The 24,654-nt window shown below is 57.4% G+C and overlaps 1 protein-coding gene across 1 annotated transcript in view; it reads right to left on the bottom strand.

Moving 5' to 3' along the window:
• Window positions 1-16,432, bottom strand: part of SYT7 (synaptotagmin 7) — a 42,317-nt gene extending 25,885 nt beyond the window's left edge. The window contains exons 1-4 of the mRNA XM_060105138.1: window positions 16,300-16,432; window positions 8,229-8,332; window positions 3,998-4,077; window positions 39-170 (exon numbers count right to left, since the gene is read on the bottom strand). Coding sequence (XP_059961121.1) covers window positions 39-170; window positions 3,998-4,077; window positions 8,229-8,332; window positions 16,300-16,432 — 449 coding nt within the window. The remainder of the gene's footprint in view (window positions 1-38; window positions 171-3,997; window positions 4,078-8,228; window positions 8,333-16,299) is intronic.
• Window positions 16,433-24,654: the final 8,222 nt, after the last annotated feature.

The following is a 24,654-nucleotide window of genomic DNA, read 5'->3' as shown; positions in this document are numbered from 1 at the left end:
ACTCGGTACATATGATCAAACCAGGTAAAGTCACTCACTTGAGGGACAGTCGTGGGTCGCCATAAGGGGCGTAGGGTGAAATGTTTAGAATAAACTCCTTGGGAGGGTAGGAGCTCCATTTCTGCTGCACTGTGCTCTCATTGTTATTCCAAAAGTCTCTGTCTAGATCACTGGAGGGGCAGAGAGAGAGGGGAGAAAACAGGGAGATACAAGAAGAAACAAGAACTGCAAGTCCTGTGTGGCGGGCAGAGGGGCCGGGCCCGGGGCACGGAGGGTGGGGCTGGCCGGGGTCGGCTCCTGTGAGGGGAAGAGAGGCGGGTGGCACACGCACGGGCGCACGCGCACACACACACGCGCACACGCTCCAGGGCGGGAGAAGCCGCGTGCAAGGAGGCGAGCTGCAGGCGGGCAGACTGGAGCCTCGCACCGGGAAGCTGGTGGGAGAGAGAAAGATGGTGAGAGAAGAGGGGAGGGGGAGCGGAGGGGGAGGGGGGGCCGGGGACACGGCCTGGGCTGGGATGGCGATGGCGTGGGGAGTGGGCGGAGGACAGGGTGCTGGCTTCTGGCTGGAGATTGCTGAAAGGTAGATCAGACCCTGCTGCCCACGTGCTGGGCCTCAGTCTCCCTGCCTGTCGAACCCGAAGGCTGGCTGTAACCGCTGAGCCATCCGCTCTCCCATGCCGGGGTTGAGGCCCCAGTTCTGGAAGACCTGAAGTTCTGCCCCCTTCCAGCTACCTAACGGAGCCACTCTTGGGACAGGCCCAGCTCCCTGCCAGGCTCTCTTCCTCCCACTGGCCTGAGGTCCCCCTGGCCTCCTCTGTTCTCTCCCGGCCTCGGGAAAGCCTGGGATGCGGCCTTCACAGAAGATTGGCCAGATCTCAGCTGAACAGAAGGCATTCTCTGCTCATTGCAAAAGTGGTGGCTGGGTCACCCCAGCAAAGGGAAGCGTCTCCAGGCCTCTGACCTGGTGGTTGTCTGCAGGTCACGGGGGGGCCCTTCACGTGGAGGCCTGGGCCTGTGCAGAGGAAGCCTGCCTTTCTCTGGGGGGACTGATGGGCAGACTCAGCCTCCAGCCCTTGGCATGCACCTGGCCTGCCCCTGTCCTTTTCCAAACTGGAGCTGCTGGGTCTGGAAGGGAACGTGTACCCCAGTCTCCCCACCCCCTCCTGTTCTGTGACATGTCCTACCAAAGAAGCAGATATGCTAGAAGCACAGAGAAGGCAGGGACCTCCAATGGAGGAGGGCAACAGAAGCCTCAGCAGAAGGCATGGCCTGGAAACCCCAGGAGGACCAGGGGCTTCACCAGCTCGTCAGGCTCCTGGGACCCCGAAGAGCAGAACTGGGAGCACAGGGAAAGGAGGGCAACTCCCAGGCCAAAGGAACATTCTGGAAAGGAGCCACGCCTGAGCCCTCAGGAATGCGTCTATGGGAAGGGGCCTGGGGAGGAGAGTCAGGGGTGGGCCTGGCGTGTGCTGAGGCCATGCCACTGCTCAAGGGCAAGGTGAGAGCCCTGCTCGGGAGAGGCCACTGTCGGGAGGCACACCCCCTGAGGATGGAGGAAACGTGTTCTTGGGGGACCTGCTTCTCCCCCACACCACCCCCAGAGTTTGACCTCAACCTTGGTTCTCAGCCTGAGACTCGGGAACAAAGGAGAGAAAGAGGGAGAGAAGCTGAGCTGTCCCCACAGGCCAGGAGGAGACAGTGGCCCTGGGCTGAGGGTGGGCAGGGCCCCCTTGGGCCTCCCTGGTGTGGTCAGTCTCTGCCAGTCCAGAGAGCACCTTGGAAACATCTCACAGGAGACTCTGTGCACAGGGTCCAAGGCTAAAGCCCTGAGCCAGCTCACAGGGGCAGTGGGTGCCGGAGGTGGGAGAGGCAGAACAGTCCACTGGGATGGAACCCTACTGGGGGGGGGTCTCCCTGGGGAGGCCCCCTCCACAGAAGAGCCTATTCCCTATTTCCACCAGAGACATCCTTTGGCCCCCTCCCCTAGTGTAACAGAGAGACGGAGCAGTTGGAAGGCCTCTCTCCCCCTGCCCGCTCCAGATCTCCAAAATCGAGGGCCATCCAACCCTAGAATATAAGTGTTTCCCAAACTTAGTTGGTCATGGAACCCTTAATTCATGGGATCACTATTAATCTTTTATGGGGCACAAGCGCTCTGAGGAACACAGTTTGAGAAACAGTATTAAAGAATGCAGCTTCGCAGAATCCTTGATAACACGATCCTTTTGGAGGAGGTCCTAAGCCCAGGGGGAGATTGTGCAGCAGGTAAACCCTGCTTCCTGCCACTCGACTGGCTTTGGGCCCAGGGAAGAGGCAAAGGCCTAGGAACCTGGGGGCATATAGACAAGAAAGGTGGCGTCCTTCCCTTGGGGCAGAGGGTCTGAAAGCTCGGCAGGGTAGGAGGGGGCAGGGACTGCAGGGCCACAGAGAGGCAGGGGACGACCTACTGTTGCCCTCACTTTCTCTTAGAGAGCCTGCAGAGCCTGCTCCCCGCCCCACTGCCCCCTCTCCGCTTCTCTTGTGGGCCCTTTTTAGGTCTATCTAGTACACACACAGCCTTATCCAGGAAGCTGATGGTCAGCTGGCAGAGACAGGCTCTCTGGCCCAGACCGTGGCTGCAAACTCGGTTAGAGGCCTGGCCTGGAGGTGGCAGGTGCCGGGCTGGCCCCGTGCTCCCGCCATGTGGTCCCTCCCCTCTTCAGAAAGCCTGGGGCCTGGGCTCTGCCACAGCCCCTGAGACCTGCCAGCTCTCGGCTTTGAAGACTGGAGAGCCTGCAACCAAACCGAGCTTCAAAGGCTCCCCGCAGCCTCCTCCCAAGCCCAGCCTCAGCCTGGCCCACCCCTTCACTTACCCGCCCCCCAAGAGGCACACACCCACAGCTTCTGCGAAGGCCCCAAACAGGGTCAGAGCAAGAGATGCAAAAAGAGGAGGGGGGCCGACGAGGGGCAGGGAGGGAGCCCTCAGGAGAAGGGGAGAGGAAGGAGGGAAGTAGGAAGAGGGGAAGATGGACCAGGGGAAGGGCAGGAGGGAAGGCATGGGCAGGCGCGGCTGGGGCCTTGAGTTGAAGGAGGCAGGGTGGGGCAGGGAGGCTGGGGGAGGCCCCGCTTCCAGGCGGAGCCCTTGGCTGGCAGGCTAAGATGGAGGGGCGTCCAGCAGCCTCCCCGTGAAGGCCTAGGCCAAGAAGCAGAGAGGAAAGGGCCAAGCCATTGGCCAAAGGGTACAGAGCCCTCTAGGGAGAGCCCCACCCCTACTGCCCTGTTCCCAGAGCCCCCAACCAGGTGAGAACCTTCTCCCAGCGTCTTCCAGTGACCCTCAGCAGGGGTCTGCAGGTGGTCTGCAGTGCAAGGCAGACCTGCCGACCTGAAGACGGATCTCAGAGCCAAATGGGGAAACCGGGGCGAGCCAGAGGCAGCAAGATGTGCAGTGGGGACCGGGCGTGACAGGGGAGGGGAGTGTCCCCATCGCTCTGCTTTCCCTGAGCAGACCAACACTGGGTCCTGCTGGGGTCCCCAGGGTTTTTGCCCGTCCTTCCTCCAGGTTACCCTCAGAACATTGGTGGGGTCTGAGGAAAGAGTCTGAGCCGCCACCACCCACCCCCAGAGAGGGGCTCCCCAGCCCCAGGGCTGGGGGAGGAGCTCGGAGGTGCAGGGGAGTTAGGCAGGGCTTGGGGACAGCATGTGTGTGATGTGAGGGTTGGAAGGAGGAAGCGGCACCCGGGGTTGAGGGAAGAGGCAGACGGTGCTGGGAGCGAGAGCAGCCAGAACACAGGGCTGGGGGCCCTGGAACACTGTGAGGGTCTGGGAGGCACAGGCAGGAAAGGCGGAGCCCTGGGCCACCCTGAGGTGCTGGGAGTGGGTGTATGGGACTGGGCTGGGGAGAGAGCAAGGCAGCAGGTTGTGAGGGGGAAACGTGTGTGTGGCCAGATCTGCGGGGGTGGTCCTCCCACTTGGGTTGCCTGCGTGCCCCACCCCAAACTCGAAGCCTGGCACCTACTTGATGGCCTTCTTCTCGCTGCGCCCGCGCCCTGAGTCTGGCGTGCCCACCGTCTCCAAGGAGTTCTTGTAGCGTTTGCCCTGTGGAGACAGCACCAGGGTCACCCCTGGGAGACAGGGCTGGACTCTCCCTGCCTCCCCAGAACGGGGCCCTGGGAGGAGGGGAGTACATTGGAGCCCAGCCTTGGCAACAAGGTCTGGGGCCAATGTGTGAGGGTGTCACCGCCTTGGGGTGCCAGCCCTACCAATCCCTGATCCCTGGTGGGCAACTCCTGGGCCCCATCGGGCTCTAGGACTTGGCCTGCCCCCTTGACCTGCACCCCATCCCTGACCCCTAGGGATGAGGTCCCTCCCATCTGCCTGTCTCCTGGGGCTCTGGCTCGCCTCCCAGAAGCATATCTCCCTCTGCCGTGGACAGACGGCTCTCAGGTGCCTGGCCACGTCCCACTGGCCACGTCACTGCCCCCAGATGGTGGGGTGGCATCCTGCAGGGCAAGGTTGGCAGTGGCCAGTGACGTGAGTGGCAGGGGTGGGGAGAGGGCCTGTGCCCAGTCCTGCCGGGGCCATGTCCGTCACTGTCTGGGGGCTCCCTGGGGTCCCTCCTGCCCTGGGCCCGTGAGGCAGGGCAGGGCCTGAGCACCCTCCTTCACAGGAAGGCAGCCTTGGGAAGCGAGGCTGCCCACTGACGCTGGGGCCGGGGGCAGCCTGGCTCTTCCTCAACCCGCGCGAGTGGAGGGTGCGGCAGGGCAGGATGACGGACGGGGTGGGCGTGCCAGGTGCCCTGGCTAGAGGAAGGGCTGCGGCGGTGACAGGGCCTGCTGCCAGGAAGGGGAGCACCGTTCACCTTTTCGGTTTGGGTTTCTAAATTTAGCTCACACAGAGCCCGGCACCATTAGCATTCCTGGCTACAACCAAACGTCCTCACGCACACCCAGGGGCCACGGGCCTGGGCGGGGGAAGGGGGCTGTGCAGGGGCCGGAACTGTCTCCCACTGGGCGCTGGCCTGCCCCTGCCCAGCCGAGTGGGGTCAGAGACACACACACATGCACACGCACATGCACACGCACGCGCACACGCAGGCACACATTCCTCCAACATCCCGTCATGTGAGCCAAGACCACAGCCACAACAGTCAATTATTGCATCCTCCCTAAAGCAAAATAAAAGCCGCACAGCCGCGTTCCCCGACGCTCCTGCCAGCTGCAGCCCCTTCCGGGGACTGGAGCCGCCTGTTTAGGGAGAACAACAGCGGAGCTCCCAGGAAGGGGGTGGAGGTGGGGGGAGGGCCCTCATGCCACCTCCAGTACCCCTATGTCTCAGGGGTGCCAGGGTCCTGTCCCAGCAGTGCCCCACATTCTCCAGGTCACCCTGCTCACGTCCCTTGCCCTCTGCAGCCTCCCTTTCCCCTCCTGTCCGAAATGGTGTGATGTCACTGGATCAGCCCTGGGTCCCTCACCCTTCAAGCTTCTCATCACAGATATTATTACTCTGCTTACCTACTTCAGCTCCCACCCCTGGGAACGTAGGCCCCAGTGGCAGGGACTGTATGGGCTCTGGTACTTGGTGTGGAACCTGGTACCCGGCAGTTCCCCAAATCCATTAACTGGAAGCCCCACCCACCCAGGGGTCCAAGCCTCAGGCCGTTACCTCTGAGCCAGAACTTTAAGAGTTAAAAAACAGGGCTGCTGGATCCCCTGGGTCCACAAAAGCTGCCCTCTCTCAGCTCAACTCCGGTCCCTCCCATCATTACCCAGAAGTTCAAATCCCAAACAATTCCTAGTTCCAGCTGGGAAGATCAGGAGCCTGGAGCCCCTCCCTGGTGGCCAAGGGCCCTTCTTGGGCAGGACCCTCAGGCAGGAGCCCCGCACCCCGTTCTCCAGCAGATGCGGCAGCGTGGGGCAGGGAGCACCCAGCTGAGAGCCCCCCTGTCCCACCCCTCACCCCTTCTCCTCTTTCTTCCTCGTCTTCAGGGAACTTGCTCTGGTCAGCAGCCTCTTCGAAGGCTGGACCGTTGCCCCTTCCCCAAGGCCCGGCACCTGGTTCACCCAGGGCGTTCTGGGAGCTTCTGCCTGTCCCTCTTCCTTCCACAGCTCAGAGAGGCTTCCCCCCCAGCTGCAAGGACCCCTTTGCAGAGGAGCTGGGGCACACGGGGGACAGAAACCAGGGCAGGACTTGCCTTGGGGGTCAGGGGAAGTTAATGGGGTAACGATAGGAACCCCAGGTGGGGTCCAGGAGACATAAAACAGCTCCAAAGGAGGCCAATCCCCCAAGCCTGCTTATCAGGGAGGGGGTTGGCCAGGCTGATCCGGAAAAAGCCAGTTGGAGATTAAGGAAGTTATTAATGTTTGGAAATGGGATCTGGGCTGTCAGGTATCACGTCACTGCTGCTGAGGGGACAGGCAGGCAAGGAGAGCCCAGCAACTGTGCAGGGGGAGCATTTCAAAGCCCCTTCCACGGAGCATGGAGACAGCCTGGACAAAAAGCTCCCTGGCTTCTGAGACCAGGGGTTGGAAGGGGGTGGCAGGATTGGGGTGTCCTAGGCAAAGTAACGTTCTATCAACAGCTCAGAGGAGCAAGTCAAGAGGGACATACTGTGGTCTGGACCCCTGAGGAAGTTCTGGCTGGAGGCTGGGAGGAGGGGCTGGGCCAGGGAAGGTTCTGCAGCTCTCAGCTTCCCAAGGCACTTACTGCACTGACAGCCCCCCACCTGCTACAAAAGCTGTCATCTCTGAACTCCTGTCTCCAGGTGAGTGGGGGTAGGGCTCTCAACAAACACACACACACACACTGCAGCACTTAACGTGGGGATCTGATGAGATGATCCACATCCCACCATACAGGGCCAAACAGACAGACACACACACACACACACACACACACACTGTACCAATGCCCTCGAAGTCGACACCCTTAGCCCAAAAGACCCCCACTCAAGGTCACCAGCAGCGCCTGTTCATACAACCCTCCCCTGCCTTCAAATACAGACAGACAGACAGCCGAACGGGCCCTGCAACGAGACGCACAGGGCTGCAGTGCACGCTCAGCCACTCCCAAGCCTCTGAGGACATTCGCACACACAAGCACGTGGCCAAGCCCCTCCTCCACCTCCCCTGAAATTCTGAGACAGACAGAGAGACAGGAAATCCAGGAACAATGCAGGGCAGCCAGTCTGGCACCTGCATGCAAGCAGTGGGCCCGAGTCACACACACACTCGCACACACTCACACGTGGGGCAGGGCTGGCCTTCTCCCTGGCTCGTCTCCAGGGAAAGGAGCTGCCTGAAGCTGAGCATCCCGGGATGAAGGATCACACTCCCATTTCCCGGGTTTGCCTTTCCTGAAGGAAGCACGTCGTGTTATGGGCCTCTTGGGCCCTCCCCAGGAGCATCCGCCCCCTTCTCTTCTTTAGGACTAAGGCACTGAGCCCCCGCCTACACAGCACCCATGGCCACAGCCCTTCCCCCCACCGCGCCCCCCGCCCCTCTGTGGCCGGGCAGGGAGAGAATGGGGCTCCCAGATGCGGCACCCTGCCCTCACTCCCACCGTTCTCAATCTGGGGCATGGAAGGTGCCTGCCAGGGACCCTTCTTCACCTAAGCCCGCAAAGGCCCCACACCTGGGACACCTCTGGGCCCACCTTCGGGGGTCCCCCCTGCAGTCCCCAAAGTCCCCATCGCACTTCTAAGCTGGGGCAGCAGGACGGGGGTTGAGTAGGGCTCTCGAGGCTCAGCCCCACTCCGGGAGCTGCCGGGGCGCAGGGAGGGCGGCTCAGCCCAGCTCCTCCGGTGATGAATGCCCCTCCTGATGGTCTCCTTACTTACTGATGGCCTAATCCTGCTCGTTAATTTCCCAGCCCTCGTTAAAAATGAAAAGAAGTCATTTGTGCTTGTACAAACCCTCAGAACCAGGATGGATGTGCGGGCGCGGGGGGGGGGGGGGGGGGCGGGTCAGGCGGAGCCTCCTCATTGGACAGGAGGCCCAGCTCGGCCACGCCCAGCCCTGTGCTGGGGGCCGCGGGCGGAGGGCACGGGGCGCTCGGAGCTGTGTGGGAGGGGGCCTCGATTCTCAGTCTGCGCGGGCGTGCGTGTGGTGTGAGTTTCCACGGAAGTGTGCCTATGTGGGCAAGTGGGTCATCTGCGCGCGCCCTTGAGAGTGTTCACGAGGCTGTAATTGAGGGGGGGTGGGGGCAGGGCCAGGCCCCGTCCCCGTCCCCGGGGCCCTTGGGAGCCTCACCAGTTTGCGCTGACACCAGTAGCAGAGGCCGCAGAGGACGACAGTGACGCTAAGGCTGACGGTGATGATGGCAGAGACCAGCAGGACATCGCGGGTGGGCGCCCCTGGAGAGGACACACACAGGTCAGACCCTCACTGGCCAGGGCCAGCTACCTTTCCTCAGCCCAGAGCCCCCGGGGACAACCACCCTGCCCACACGGGGAGCTCTGCGCCCCAAGTTCTACTCCCGGCTCTGCCTTGCTGGCTGACCTTGGGAAGTCTCTTCCTCTCTCTCCATCTCACTTTCCTCATCTGTAAAATGGGAGTCTCCAGGCAGGTCTCTCCCAGTTCCTCACTGCACGAGCCCTGCGTGGGGTCCGCACCATCCCCCAAACTTCCCACCCTCGAAGGGAGAGGCCAAGTGTGCCCTTGGCCTAGCCAGGCCTCACCCACCGGGCTTTCAAATGCCTCTAAAAGAGCCACCGCTTCTGCGTGGCATGCTTCCATCCCCCAGCCCCCCACACATACCCGGAGCTACAACCCCAATCGAATTTGCCCAAAGCGTTAGTTCCCATAGACCCTCTGAGGACATCTGCCCCACAGGCACTGACAGACCCTCTTAAGTGTTGCCCAAGGCTCAACAGCTACATTTATAGTCAAAGAGGGAATCTCGGGAACGCTCTGACCTGTTCTCATCCCCTTTAGCTCAGCATTTTTTGGGCTGCAAGTCCACCCAACTGGCCTCTGCACACCCTGTCCTCCCATGCCCTAGCCCCTGAGCTCGCCTCCAGTCCTCCCACCCCATCGGCTCAGCCCCACCTTTGTTGGCTGGCAATGTCCTAAATGTTCCCAGGGGCTGCCCCACAGCTTCCATTCTAACAGCTCGGGGGTCCTATGCTTTCGGAGTGGAAACCTTGATGGACTTGCCCTGGGAGCAAAACCCCGGGTTTCTGTGCCAATCCCACCACTTGCTAGCTGTGTGGCTTTAGTCTCCTAACAGCTCAGTTTTCTCCCCCCGTAAATGCAGATTGAACCTCCTCCCTCCCTCCTCACAGGTGGCTGTAAACAGGAGCCCAAAGCAAATGTAAGGAAGGCAAAACTTGACCGGAAATTGTCATGTGGGGGAGAGTCGACAGAGACCGGCATAGATCACATGTGCTTTGTAAATATGTGTACGGTGGGGATGCGTCTTAAAGTCAAGGAGACTCTGTTTATTTACAGAGGAGCCTGCTTAGGCTTTTCGGTTTCAGCGATGGTGGTAATTAAGAGTTGACAAGATCTGTCTGGTCCTGGTTCCTTCGGTTTTAGCTTCTGGGCGTCTGGGTGTCTCATGCTTTTGCTGCGGGGCCTCATGAAGGAGGGCCAGGCAGTCATCCCCTGTTCTCAGGGCCCTCGGGCCACCTCCCACCACCACTCCAGTGCCCTGGGCAGCCAGTCTGCTGCCCGCTCTCCCCAGAATCCTGATTGGGCCCCACCCCTCCCTCCGCAACCTCCAGAGCCTCTGAGCTGTGGGAAAAAGCCACCCTTGCTGGGCGCCTCCCTGTCCACCTGCCAGGCCAACTAAGCTTCCTCCCATCCCAGGTCCACAGCCTCGGTCCCCAGAAAGCCACTGCACCAGTTCACTGTCAACCTCAGGGCCCACAGCACCAGGGAGCTCTGATCCAGACAGTCCACAGACACCGAGGAACTGGTCCTGCCTTTCCCTTCCTCGGGTGGAGGAGCACAGCTCGGCAAGGCTGGAGGGGCCACATTTGTCACAGTTCTCAGGCCAAATGGGAGGCCTCTATCTTTAACCTCCAGGCTTCTGGGCGTGGGGGGGGCATGCATAATACCACAGGGCACACCACCAGGGCCCCCAGACCCAGGCCTGTGGTAAAGAGGTGTGCGAACGTACCTTCCGAGAATGGGGCCGGCGCTTTTTCTAGCTCTCTTCATGGAAGCTGCCCCTGCCCCACGGGGAGGGTCTGGGAGGCAGGGTGCTAAGTGGGCTGGGGGAGCAGACCTTCCCTTGTTGAACTCACTTTTATTGGCCTTTTTTTTTTTTTCCGCGGTATGTGGGCCTTTCACTGTTGTGGCCTCTCCCGTTGCGGAGCACAGGCTCCAGACGCGCAGGCTCGGCGGCCATGGCTCACGGGCCCAGCCGCTCCGCGGCATGTGGGATCTTCCCGGACCGGGGCACGAACCTGCATCCCCTGCATCGGCAGGCGGACTCTCAACCACTGCGCCACCAGGGGAGCCCTTGAACTCACTTTTAAATAAAGTAAATTCCATTCTTGGGCTGCGCTTTCTTCAACCACTCTCCATTAAGAACCTACCATGAGGCACAGGGGACAGGTGAGAATTCAGCTTATTATTTCTTAGCACGTCGGGTGTCCTGGAACCAGGACTGGCAGAGCACCCAGGCTGCGGCTCAAGAAAACACCCAAAATACCTGAGAAAAGACCCAAGTGTGACTGCAGCCTCTGCTTCTCAATAGCTGTGTGGCCTTGAATAAGTGTCTTAACCTCTCAGTGTCTCCACTTTCTCCTTTATAAAGTGAAGATAGGGGATTTCCCTGGCGGTCCAGTGGTTAAGAAGCTTCCACTGCAGAGGGCACGGGTTTGATCCCTGAGTGGGGAACTAAGATCCTGCATGCCGCGCGGCACGGCCAAAAATGAAAAAATAAAAAAATAGAGACTTCCCTGGTGGCGCAGTGGTTAAAAGTCCGCCTGCCAGTGCAGGGGGCCCAGGTTCGATCCCTGTCCCGGGAAGATCCCACATGCCACGGAGCACCTAAGCCTGTGCGCCACAACTACTGAGCCTGCGCTCTAGAGCCCGAGAGCCACAACTACTGAAGCCCACACGCCTAGAGCCCGTGCTCCGCAACAAGAGAAGCCACCACAGTGAGAAGCCCGCGCACCGCAACAAAGAGTATGCCCCCACCCCCGACCCCCGGCTCGCCGCAGCTAGAGGAAGCCCACACGCAGCAACGGAGACTCAACACAGCCAAAAATAAATAAATAAAATAGAAATTTATTTAAAAAAAACCCTACATTAAAAAAAAAAATAAAGTGAAGATAATAATGGCACCCACCCCATGGTAGTACTCAGTAGATACGGATTATTATTAAGGTTCTTGGGTTAGTTCCCTCTCAGGTGTACAGAGAGCTCTGGAAACACAGATGAAGAAGTGGTTGCTGGACTAGGGAGCTATCTGGGAAGGCTTTCCTGAGGAGGCGGTATTTGGTGTGGTCTGGGTCGGGGATGTGAGGCAAGGGTAGGACAGTCTGGGCAAGGGAACGGCGAGAGCAAAGGCATGAGAGGGGAAGAAGGGTCAGGCGTGTGGCTTGAGGAGCTGGACTAGGTTATGGGGAGTGAAGTGGCGAAGACCAGGCTGGGAATGAGAGTAGGGCCTGATGGCGAGGGGCTTTCTTTGTCTTCCAGGCCGAGGGGCTTCCTGTGGTTGCAGGCCGTAGGAGCCATGGAGGGTTTTTGAGCAGGGGAGGGGCAGGATCAGAGGGGGAGTTAGTGAGCTCAGGAGCTGGGAGCTGTGGCAGGAGGTCAGAGTCCAGGTGATTCCTCTGCCCTCGTGCCCTTTCTGCATGCACCCTCCCCCACATATCTCTGGCCATGGGGCAATTCTCCAAGGAATTCCCTCCCTGGAGCCTCTTCCTCTCTTTGCCAGACAAGATCCTCATCAAAAACTGCTCTTCAACCCCTGCTCTAGGCTGGACAGCCCCTGAGGACAGAGGCTGTCAATCCCAAAAGCCAGGGGTCCCTCTGAATGGTCCCCAGAGACCCAGGGAATGCCCATCTTAAGCAATTAGTATTCTGTGGGCATGGAGAATGAGCACTGGGCTTGGAGTCTAGGAGAATGAGGCTGAGGCCTTATTCTGGCCACTAACCAGCTGTGTGGCCACGAGCAAGGCACTCGACCTCTTGGAATCGGTGCCTTCATGTGTGGAGAGCTGATCCTTCCTCACTCTGATGAGGAGCAGGTGTTCTAGGTGTTCCATATGCAGCAACAAATTCGTCTTCACAACAATAACTGAGGTGAGCATTAAGATTGTCCCCATCTGTAAGATGGGGAAACTGAGGTACAGAGGGCTCAAGTACTTTGCCCAAGGTCATTCAGCTAGTAGGCGGTGGAGCCAGGGCTCGAACCCAGGCAGTCTGACTCACAGTCTACATTCTTTGTCTTGACATCACACCCACTGCAGAGGCGAGTGGTCAGTGGTTTTCCAGGTGTGTTCTTTGGAACACCTAGGGTTTCCAGGAATTTCTCAGGGGCCACAGAGGTGGATGCTGAGTAAATGGGGCTGTGTCCCCTCAAGCCCTGTTCAACCAAAGCAGCATGGTTTCCCTGTTTCACATCTTGGGCTTCCACAGAAAGTTCCATTTGAGGAAAGGGATGTGTTACTAAGGAAAGTTGAACCCTCCTGGATCAGTGACCCTAGGAACCCTACGGATTATTATTGAGTGAAATGGCGAAGACCAGGCTGGGAAGATGCAGCATGAATGGATGCTGTCATCTTCCAGCCAGCTGCCCCCTCCCCCAAAGATTCCCTGCCCCCTACCCCAAGCAACCCTTGGACAGCCCTTGAATCCAGGGTAAAACAACTGCTTGCCAGTGCAAATTGCATCGATGCTGTGAACAAAAGTGACACGATGTCCTCGGCCTGCACGCGATATTGCCGTCAAGGGAGGCAAGCCTGTTCTTGCCTGCCAGCCAGGGTGAAACCATTCCCAGAACACGGAGTCACTGTGTCTCGGGCTGCAAGGGACCTTGGAAGTCAGGCCTCGTCAATGAGCCAACGCCCTGGGCAGCCCTGTCAGGGGCAGGAAGCTGCTTCTGCAGGATGCAGACCCTCCACAAATGGGCATTGGTAGCTAGGGCTGCTGTGTCTTGAGCTGAGACACAATCTGTCTCCCTGTCTGTCTCCCTGGAACTTCCCCCCCAAGGTCCTAAGCTTGTCCTCTGGAGCTGCTGGGAACAAGCCGGCTCCCGCTGCCACCTGACAGGCCTCCAAATCCTTGCTGACAGCTCTCATGTCCCCTTCCAGCCTTCTCCAGGCAAAGCTGTCCCCGGCCCTTCTAACCCTTCCTCGGATGACATACATGGTTTCAAGTCCCCTTAGCGTCAGCAGTATTAACATTTGGGGAAAGAAAATATTGCAGCCCTAGTCAGCCTTTGACAGAGCTGAGTTCCACGACCTATCCTTGGGCAGAGCAGACATCTGGGTCCCAGGGATGAGACACAGACAAGGGCAGACAGATGACATGGGGAGACCTGGGAGGCTGGGTGAGCCAGGAACAAGGAGAGCTAGGCCTCTGGGGTCCAGTCCCAGGGGTGCCTGGAGGTGAGATGTAAACTCAGGCATGTCCCTGCCCCGCTGCCCAGGCCTTTGGTGGCCATGTCAACCGATGAGAGCCCAAGATTAATGACAATCCAGTAGAGTCCTGTGGGCTTTGCCAGGTGCTGTGGGCATAGCCCATGGTTCTGACCAGGCCACCCCACTGGGAGCTCTCAGGGTAAATAAAACCTGTGTGCTTGAGGAGGTGGCCCCCTTTTGAAGGTGGACAAGATGCCCACACACAGCCTTCCCTTCTAGAGCATCAACTCCATGAGGGCAGGGCTCAATCTCGTGTTCACCGCTGTCTTCCCAGCACCAAGGACAGAGCCAGGCATATAGTAGGTGCTCAATAAATGCTTGTGGAATGAATGAGTGAGGAGGAATCCCAAGCCTCTAGGAATGATAGTAATAGAGGCTACCATTTATTAAGTGCCTACTGTGTACCAGACTATGAAGGTAGGGGCTGTATCTGCTTTGTTCATTCTGATAACCTCTGTGACAGGCAAACCCACAGGAGGTGCTCAGTAAATATTTGTTGAATGCCCAGTGCTTGCATATGTTTTCTCACTTGTCACCCAAACAAGATGGGATAGAAGAGATGGGACGGGCTGCAGTGACAGAGTTTGAGAGCCTCTCTCTTTTAAACACACACACACACACACACACACACACACACACACACACACACACACACACACACACCAGGATCCCTTCTGGTCCTCCCCCATGCCCATCTTTGACTGACAAGTCCTGATTTTTCTAGACCCAGATGAAAAGCACCTCCTCCAGGAAGCCTTCCATAATCTCCCCAGTGGGAATTAATTTCACAGAGCTCCCGTCACACTGTGCCTGCACCCTTCTTTTAAGGTGCAGTGACTAAGTGCCAGGGCTCTGGAGCCAGACTGTCAGGCAATTCGGATTCTTATTCTTCCAAGCTGTGTGACCTCATCTCTGTGTGCCTTGGTTTCCCCATCTGTAAACAGGGATAGTACAGGCCCCATAGCACTACTGTGAGATTTAAAGGAATTAGCACAAAGAATGCACTTAGCACAGTGCCTGACACGGAATAAGTAGGCAGTAAATGCTAGCTATTATCGTAGCATTACCACGTCGAACCCTGCATTAGAGACATCTGAGGCATGGAGTTGGCCCTCAATGTGTTGAATGAAATACTGAATACACATTTAGTTTTCCCCACAGTATAGCGGAAGCCAGGGGTCACGTCTTATTCCATCTTGTGCACCCCTGATCCCTACCCCAGGACCTGGCCCAGGGCTTAACCAAGAGCAAGCATCAGTGAACACCTATGGCAAGGAATGGGGAGGGCTGAGGCATGGGGCTGGGGGGTGAAGGTGAGCAACAGTTGGAAGCCAGGCTGGGCTTCAGGTGTGAACTGCAGACCTGACCCCGTCCCTTGCCAGGGCTCTGCCCCCACTCCCAACTCCTTCTCATCTCCTCAGCAAGCCATGATTTATAGATGGACAGAATCAAACAGGGCCGCTGGCTGCTAAGATGCCCTGAGGAGCTGCCGGAGAGGGAATGGACTTCTGAGGGCAAGCTCACCAGCTGCCCAGGGTGGAACAGGAGGGGAGGGGGGAGTAGGTGCACACCTACAGGCCAGAGACATGGACACCCATGGCTCACATACACATACATGAGCCACGGAGACTCAGCCTTGGCACAGACGCCTATGCCCACCTTCCGCGTATAAACACACGTGCGTGCGTGCACACACACACACAAGCCATGCTGACTCACCCCTTGAATGGACACCCATGCTCACACTCACACACAAACATGCACACACACCCACGGTCACGGTCACGGTCACGGTCACGAACAGATGCCTAGACCACTCTGCTGTCCACGAGGTCTAAATGTTCATGCACTTCCTCTGGCCTGGAATTCTCTCCCCATGCACATCTGTCCTCTGGCGCAGAGCAGTGGGACAGGCAGCAGACTTGCAAATGACTTGGGTTCAAGACCCAACTCTGCTCCTGGCCAGTGACCCAGGGTGAGTCCCATTCTGGGCCTCAGTGTTTTACCTTCAAATGATGATAAGAACCCCTGACCTGCCCTGCTGGGGTGTTGTCAGGATCAAATAATAGCTAACACTCACTGAGCACGTACCTTTTGTGGCAGACACTGTGCCAGGAAGTCTACAGGCACCATCTCATGTGATCTCCGCAACCTTTACCATTATCGTCCCCATTTCACAGAGGAAGAAACAGGTGTGGAGAATTAAGGCAACTTGAACTTGTCCTTGACCCTGCTATGGCTGTCCCCCTCTGAGCTGAAGCACGTGACAGCACTCTGTAACATGCTACACTGCGTGACCCAGCCACACCCCACTTCCCTCCTTCCTTCAAGAAGGCCAGCCTCTTTCACACTTGAGACTTCACATAAGCTCTTCCCTCTGCCTGGAATGCCCTCCCTTCTATTCTCTTCTTTCTATTCTCAAGATCCCTAGACAAAGATGGTCTTCATTCCCTCCCACATTCCTTTCTGTTGCCCCTGTAACTATGACAATTCATCACTGTGGATGAATAATTAACATTTTGTATGTCTTTCCCCCACTGGGAACACTTGGAGGGCTAAGACCCCCCAGATCACTCATCTCTGTAGCCCAAGGTCTGGTACATAGGAGAGGCTGGATAAATATGTGCTAAACAAATGCATGAAATTATTCAAGGTCCACGTGAGCCTTCCTCCTCCAGGAAGCCCTCCCTGATGACAAGCGTTCACAGCAGTCTCCAAACTTGAATGAACTGCCTTCTGTCCAGCCTCCTTTTCTTGGGAGTAGGCCTGTCCTCCAAGCAGGGCCAAGAGGTTCTCCTCATTGCTCGATGTCTCCGACAGCCCATAGTCCAGGACACGATATAGAGGAGCCATCGGACATGCTGGAAATCTGGGCACATAGGCTCTTTTCCCCAGAATTCACTTGCTCTGACACTCTCAGATGGTGACACACACACTCCCCACATCTAGCCCGTCCAAAGTTGTCCCATCACCCCCACACCCTCCTAACGTCCTGGAGTCCTCCTCAGATCCCAGGCCCTTGCTTTCCTCACCAAGTGCCTTTAGTCATAGTAACTAATGTATGCTCAGCACTGAATCACGTTCAGTCCTTAGCACCCTCTGAAGGTAAATCCTCTTATCCTCATTTTACAAAGAAGGAAACTGAGGCTCAGAAGGGGTCAACACTTTCCCACACAGCAGAAGAGAGACAAAGCTAGGATTGAGCCTGGAGTCTGGAAGACCTCAACTCTGTGCCCCATAGAAGCTAAGCCTTAAAATAAGTTGCTCTGAGGATAGACGGAAGAGAAGAAAGCAATGGAGTGAAGACAAAACAAAACGCAGCCAGGGAAAGGGCTTCCACTTCCCCACGAACTTCCCCAAGCACTTTAGCGACCCCTCTTACCCACACACCTTTGCCACGGCTCCTTCCCACCTCCACCGCCCCAGCCCTTGGCCTCAGTAAAGCAGCCTCATTAGACAGATGCTCAGATGTTCTCAAAGTCTCAGAACAGGTTGGGGTTTGGGTGCCTGGGGCCGGGCAGGAGCAGGAAGAAGAGGCGGGTGGGGTACCTGAGGACTTTCCCAGGGCCATGTCTCTGGTGCGGACTAGGGTGCAACCACTATTCCAGAGACAAAGCAGTGATGCTGCGGATCACATTCCCATCCTGGTCCTGCCTCCTCCCACTTGATTCTGCACGACAGTGCATCATGCCCCAGCGCCTCCCCCCACCATCCTTCGGTGGCTGCGGGATGACGTTCGAGGTGGAAAACAGCGAAAGCTGGAGTCACAGGTTTCCACAGGAAGCACCCCTCCACGTGCACGGAGAGCAGATGGAAATGGGGGAAGGTGGGAGGGCAAGGGCAGAGCCTACCAGCCCCGGGGCTATTTGGGCACATGGGCAGGGAACATTTCTGGTGCCTATCCCACCTCCCTTCCTCTTCTCAACCCAACACGCACAAGAAAGCCAGAAAAAGGCAGAGTGTGGGAGAAAGCAACAGAAAACCCATGAGCTAAACTCTGAACCCCAGACAGCCGGGCAAAGCTCCAGGCCTCGAAAGCAGTGTTGGCCTTACCTGGGGCGGGAACAAGGCTGGCAAACAGGAGGCCTGAGGGGAATTGTTTCGGAAAGTTACAAGTAGCTGAAAATAGGGGCTTAGTGAGAGCAAGCCTCCTCAACCTTGACTGTAATAAAAACAGATAATGTGTGAGTGAGCTAGGGAGAGGGTGCTGGCAGGGGCCGCAGAGGCCGCCTGGATGCAGACGGTTTAGAATTCAGAGGAGATGCCAAGTGAGTAAACAGCGAATGAAGGATTATCCGGATGGGCCAGGAGCCGTTCCAGCAAGAAATTGGACGGGGACACGTCAGGATCCACAAGCGCTCCGACTCCTCATCAGGGAGCGGGGCCTGGTGAGCTACGAGGGCCTCATCCACACCTTCTCTACCTCTTCCAGCAGAGAGCGTGGCCTTGGTAATAACGGCTCAGGTTTGTTCAGTGCAGAACAGTTTACAAAGTGCTCCAGAGCCTACCGAGGGTTTTAAATCCATCGTCATTTTTTTTTTTTTTTTTTTTTTTTTTTTTTTTTTTGCGGTACGCGGGCCTCTCACTGTTGTGGCCTCTCCCGTTGCGGAGCACAGGCTCCGGATGCCCAGGCTCAGCGGCCATGGCTCACAGGCCCAGCCGCTCCACGGCATGTGGGATCTTCCCGGACCGGGGCACGAACCCGTGTCCCCTGCATCGGCAGGTGGACTGTCAACCACTGCGCCACCAGGGAAGCCCCATCGTCATATTTAATGGAGGTGATGGGGGCATCTTCTGCCTGGTGAGCCCCTCCTTTCACCATAGCCACCCCCCGCCAAAACTCCCACAATTCCTGGCTTAGGAAAGCCTGGTGCATCTGGCTTCAGTCTTCAGCCTCAAAAGAGGGGGTGCGGGGGTAATAGGCCATCTGTAGACCCCACAGAGCTGCTGAGTATGGAAGTCATCAGGGTCAAAGCCATTCAGGACAGACAGGGCCAGGTGCCAGCTCTGAGCAGGGAGCCCAGACTGAAGGGTGTCCAGCCAGAAGTTAGCCCGGAACATGCCACCCACCCTGATCCCAAAGCTGATGAGCTGTCTGGGCAGCCATGAAAACGATCATGTCTGTCAGGGCAACAGGACCCCAGGAAAAGGAGGAGCTCAGCTGGAGGGTCTCTCCAGCAGGAGTGCGGAGCGGCGGCAGAATCAGGGACGTGTGATGATTCAGTGCAGGCCTTGACCACTAGTTACTCTTATGAATAATGCACTGTTGTGCCTTGGCCTAAATCAGCATCTTAATGTTATTAATAATACATGGCTGCAAAGAAGCTGGGGTTGGAATGGTGTGCTGTATTTTATCTGGGGATCTCAGAGCACTTAAGACTTCCTCATGCTGATGACTCAACACTGCCTCCCCAAGTCATAGGCTTCCTTACAGGACAGGGCACCTGTCCTGCCCTGACGCCCTCCCACCTGAAGCTTGGAGCCATGAAAGCCACAGGGTCTAGGAATCTTCTATCCTGGGATTCAGATTCTTGACTTGAGCTTTTGGTGGCGGAGGGGGTCCACTTAATCTTCACCAGCTCAAGGGCTCTCGGGGATGCAACATAATGTGAAGCTGCTCTCAGAGATGGTCAGGAAGGAGGGATATCACCAGTGGGAATCCAGGTGTGGGAGAGATGGATGGAGAGAGACCACTGTGGATCTGAACCCAGTTCTGCCACCCACTGTCACTGTGGCTGTGTGACCTTAGTCAACTAACTCAACTGCCTGGCCCCAAGTCTCCTCGTTAGAATATAAGGTGTCTGAGACTCCCTCTTCGAGGTACCATTCTTCCATATTCTGGGGGTATTGTTTGCACCACAAATATTTGGATGGATCCACAGAGCCCGCAGCTCTGAACTCCGTCCGCGGTGCTGAAACAACGATCGGCCCGCGGCCTCTGTCCTTGGTGCTGAAACAGAAACTCAGTCCCGAGGCTGCCCCCTCCTCCAGGCCACCCCGTGCATTGCCCCGGGCGAGCGGAATTCAGGAAACCAGAACCTTTTTCAGGACTGCAGCGTAGCGGTCCTACCTTACTCTGCTAATCACTCCCTGATAAGTCCGAAGTTGAAGCCACAGCAGTGAGCAGCCCGACCCCAAGAGCCCCCTTTCTTGGATGAGGTCCGCATATACCAAGAACCCCAGTCAGCAGCCCTACTCCAGACAAAAAGAGTTTCCCCGCTAATGTAAATGCCGCATCCCATTCCCTCAGGGGACCCCGCCGCACTGCCTCCTGGCGGCTGGCGCGGGTACTGCGCTCAGAGCAGGAACACAGACGGTCCCCAGCGGTGGCGCTGGGCGTGTGGGGAAGGAGCGGCAGACGCCGCCCCCTCCCCACTCCCGGGGCAATCTGGAGCTCTGAGCTTGCAGTGCTGCCCAACACCCAAAAGCTCCAGGCTGTCTGACTGTTTTCCAGCCACCCTGGGGTGCCATGCTACCCCATTCAAGGCAAAGACTCAAACCACATTGCTGGACCCTACCAGGTGGAACGTCCTGTTCCCTCCTCCAAGGTGGGTGTGGTAGACCTGTTTAAACAAACCCAACCTTTTCTCCCGCTGCTGGGCCAGTCCTAACGAGATGAACACACAGACCTGTAATACGCCTCCACCGGGGCAGAGGCTATCTACCTCACACCCACCCACATAAGAAACTTGCCCACGGCTCTTGCCTAGGAAGAAGTGTGGGTTGGGGGAGAAGCCCACAGCTGCAGCCCACTCCTCTCCTCCCACCCCACCCCACGGGTAGGGGCACTTTGAGAAGCAGATCTGCTTGGTTAGCCTCACTGGGTGTAGAAATTCCCCTCTTCTAAAAACAAACAGCAAAACAAAACCACCTGAAGAACACCCCAAATCAGCTTCTCTGGATCCAGGCATGGAGTAAAGATAATATCCTTTAATTACAGTAGACATAGCTAATATCAAATATTGAGCACATACTGTAGGCCAAGCACTGTGCTAAAAGCTCTGCGAACATTATCTCATTTAGCCTTACCAAACCTCCCTCTCCCAGGAAAGCATCGTGATCAGCATCGTACAGATCGGGAAAGTGGAGCTCAGAGAGGTGAGGCGACCACTCAGGGTGGTGCAAGTGTTGAGACTGGCATGGGAAACCACATCTGTCTGCCCTTAATCTTGCAGCTCAGCTGGGTCTACCTCACCGTCCTTCCATGTTCTTCGGGAAGCCTCAGTGCCACTTAGGTGTTTCCAGGACTACCCCACCACTCCACGATCCTCACGTCTCAGCTGAGAGCCACATGGAGGAAGACAGTAGCACCTCACACTCCCACAGCACTTTGAAGCCTGCAAATTGCTTTCATAGCCACTGTCCAAATCAGCCCTCATGGCACTGAGGCCCTCCTTTGATTTTACAGGAGAGAAAAAACTAAGACTCAAAGGAGTAAGTTTTGTCCCAAGTCACACAATGAGCAGTGGAGCCAGAAGTCAGATGAAGATGGTGGGACTCCCAGCCCAGTGCTCTCTCTCGCCACTTCTTCAAGGCTGGGGTCCTGCAGGCAAGCCAGAAAGTGGGTCTTAAGGGCTTTCATCTCAGGTCAGGCTTCCTGAGGCCCTGACCTGAGCTGCTTCCCTTCTCCTGCTCTCTAGGGGCCATCTGTTGGCTCAGCTCTAACTTGGAGTCTCCAAGTCTCATGCTAAATGAAATTTTTTTCCAGGCAATTACTTCCTGCTAATTAGGAGGCAAGATTGACAGTCCCTGGGCCCTGGGCTGACCCCTTTACTCAACTCGCAGGGGTGGGGGGTTCTTGAGGTACTAGGTAGCAGCACCAGCCACAGAAACTGCCTGGATTGGCCCCATCCTTTGAAGGAGGCCAGGAAACTTATGAGGGCAGGGGGACTGGTGGTGGAGTAAGAGGCTCCAAGGAATGGGAAGAAGGGAGGTGGGGATGCTGAGGGGGGAGGGACTCTGAAGTGGAAGAGAGCCAGGGGACAAGAAGCTGGAAGGAGCCTAGACGTGCCATGCAGAGTAAGAGAGAGATCTAGGCTCAGGAGCAGCAGGGGGAGCCGGGAGGATCCAGAGAACCGGGGACACGTCACAGGGAAGAAAAAGGAGGCATCTCAGGAAGCAGGAAGACAGAAGAGGAGGGAGAGATCTCCCTTCTGCAGAGGGAGGAAAGAAGGCACCCTGGAAAATGGTCAAGATTACAGAAGTGGAAGAGGTAGAGGCGGGGGGATACTGGGAGCCTCCAGAAAGGGGAAGGAGAGAAGAAGGAGGAATTGCTAAAGGAAATCCCTGGGGAGAAGGGGAGGCGAGCGGGGGAGGACAACTGGAGTGGCGGCTCTCAGGGTCCCAGGAAGGGCCCTCTCTACATCATTGTCCTTGAGCCCCCCCCCGCAATGTCAGTGCCCAGCCAGTCGGGCCTGCACGCCCTCCTACGCAGCCACAGGTGTAGGCGGGCATGATGGCAGGCCACCAGCCGGCTCAGGCCCCAGATGCTCCACTCACCCAAGGCAGCCAGCAGACTTTCCTTCCTGCCAACCTGCCACCCCCTCCAGCAGGCTAAGCCAGGACCCTCCTGGGTCACAGAACCACATGACCAAGGGGCTCCGGGGCCGTGTGGTCCAGCCCCTCCACTTTACAGGGGGAGGATCAAGGCCCAGAGAGGGAAGAGTGCTTGTCCAAGGTCATAGAGCCAGTGAGTGATGAGGCCAGGTGACAAGGGATCAGGGGCTAAGCTGCAGTGGTGGGTCCTGTTCCCTCCTGGGCAAAGCCAATAACAGGAGGCAACACAGGTCTTGGTCGCCAGCAAGTCAGCCCCTGATCAGTCTAAGCTCTGTGGAGCGTGGGGTGGCAGGCAGAAGGGAGTGAGGGTGGCCAGGGGCTGGAAGGGAAGCAAAGGAAGTCACCATTTATGGAGCACTGGGTGGGAGGGTTCTGCAAGGGTTACAACTGCAGCTAACATTATTGAGCCCTTACTAGGTACAGTGTTCTCACCACTTAAGACATTACACGCAGATCTCATTTAATCCCCACGATAACCCTATAGAGTATGTATTACTGTTATTCTATCATAGGGAGGAAACTGAGACTCAGGAGGGTTGAGTAATTGGCAAAGTCCGCAGACTAACCAGTGGCCTGGTTCTAACTCAGGCGGCTGGCCACTGCTTTGAGGACCTCTCTACCCCAGCTCAGATCCCAGAGTTCCCAAGATCCCAGTCCAGCCCTGGCAGAATCTAGGCCCCAAATGCCAATGGGGTTACAGTTCTGTGTTGTGGAGGCTTCTTGTGGCCAAAAGGAGGTCTCCGACTTGAACAAGCTCTGTCTTAAGGTGCTGGAGTCTGGGTTCTAGTCCTGGCTCTGCCACTAACATACTGTGTGACCTTGGGCATGTCATTGGCCCTCTCTGGCCTGGTGCTCCCACCTACATCATCAGAAGGTAGGACCAGATAACAAGAGCTAGTATGCACTGTGCTAACTCTGTGACAGGCACGGTTCCAGGCAGTGTATGGACATTAACTCAGCGAACCCTCCCAGCAGCCCTCTGAACTAGGAGCTATTGTCTCCATTGGGGAAATGAGGCAATGAAAGGTTAAGTAACTTGCCCAAGGCCATAAAGCTAATCAATACGTGGCCGATCTGATATTCGCACCCCATTGCTTTTGATGCAGAGCCCCTGCTCTGGCTGCTACTCTGCATTGTTTCCCTAATGACTCTCTCAGCCCCTGCTTGGTGCCCCAGAGAAATCTGCCTATGTCCCTCTGCACAGGCACACATGCCATCATATTTCCACATGGGAAGCACGCACACCATCATGTGTCTGCATGACACGACATGCGTTTGCTCATGCTTCCACGCCCGCTCCTGTGCTTCCACCCAGTTTCTGTCTGGAATAGCCACACACGGCCATCCATGTCTACAAGAACAGGCCAGCTCCGGCAGGCCCACATGCACGCATACACACGGACGGCCCCCTTTTCTGGGCTGACTCGTGGAAGCCGTGTGCCAGGCTGCAGCACATGGCCATGTGGTAGTGATGTGGGCCGCCACACCCCTTCTCCTCTGCCCCCCTCCAGTGCCTGGGTGGCTCGCACGTCACATCCCGCACCTGCCGGCACCCCCATCCACGCTGCCTTCCTCACACCTCTCCCCTAACAGAAGCGGGCACCTTCTCCAGGAAGGAAGCAGGCACACGCCCAGCCTGGCTCCCACAGCCCAGAGATGCCAGCCAACCTGGGGGTGGAGAGGGAGAAAGAGGCATCGATCGGAGGTTCTGGGGGCCCGAGGTCCACGGTTCCTGTCTGAGACTAAGCCCTCCCTTAGGTCTGAGTGCCAGAGCTGAGCTCTCAAGACCCTAGAGATGCCAGCTCCCCTTTGCATTGCCAGATATGGAGCCAGACGGGGGACCAGGGGACAGTGGCTCTGCCCATCGCTCCCGAGCAGGACTGTGGTGCCGAGAGGGCTTCTCTGCCCAAGTTACCATCGCACCCCCTACAACCCCATCCCTGGTCCCTGCTCTCTCCTCTCTCTGCCCAAGCATCTCAAGAGTTCTGGGTATTTTTAGGCCTCAGCTGACAGGCTGTGAAATCGCTCCCTTCACACCTCCCTAACCAGGCGGGGGCTGGAGAGGGAGGAATGGGGTTCTGTGTGCGGGGGGTACACACACAGCCGATTCATCAGGCTCCTCCAGGGCTGGCAGGTGCCAAGCAGGGAGTAAGGGGTGCCTCCCCTTGAGTGAGAGGATCCTTCCATGGGGCCTGGAGAGAGGAAGAGGAGACAGGGTGGGAAGGAGGCTCCGCCCCATGCCAGGGACCTGAGAACAAAGCTTTAGGGGATACGGAGCGCTAAAGCAGGTGCTGGGGCCAATACTGATGCCCAGCCCTCCCTTCCGAGTGATGGGCCGAGAGACAGGCTGGCTCAGATCCTAGTGGGATAAGGGAGGCACAGGACAGTGTCGCCCAGTGGTTAAGACCTAGGTTTGGGAGTGAAGCTGACTTGCAATCTCATCCCCGCTCTACTGAGTGACCTGCTGAGACACGCCACCTCTCTGGGCCTCAGTTTCCTTATCTGTACGACAGTGGTAA

The sequence above is a fragment of the Mesoplodon densirostris genome, chromosome 7 (assembly GCF_025265405.1).
Source record: "Mesoplodon densirostris isolate mMesDen1 chromosome 7, mMesDen1 primary haplotype, whole genome shotgun sequence".
NCBI classification, from domain to species: Eukaryota; Metazoa; Chordata; class Mammalia; order Artiodactyla; family Ziphiidae; genus Mesoplodon; species Mesoplodon densirostris.
Note: the sequence above shows the minus strand (reverse complement) of the source record. Positions and strands in the feature narration are given on the sequence as shown.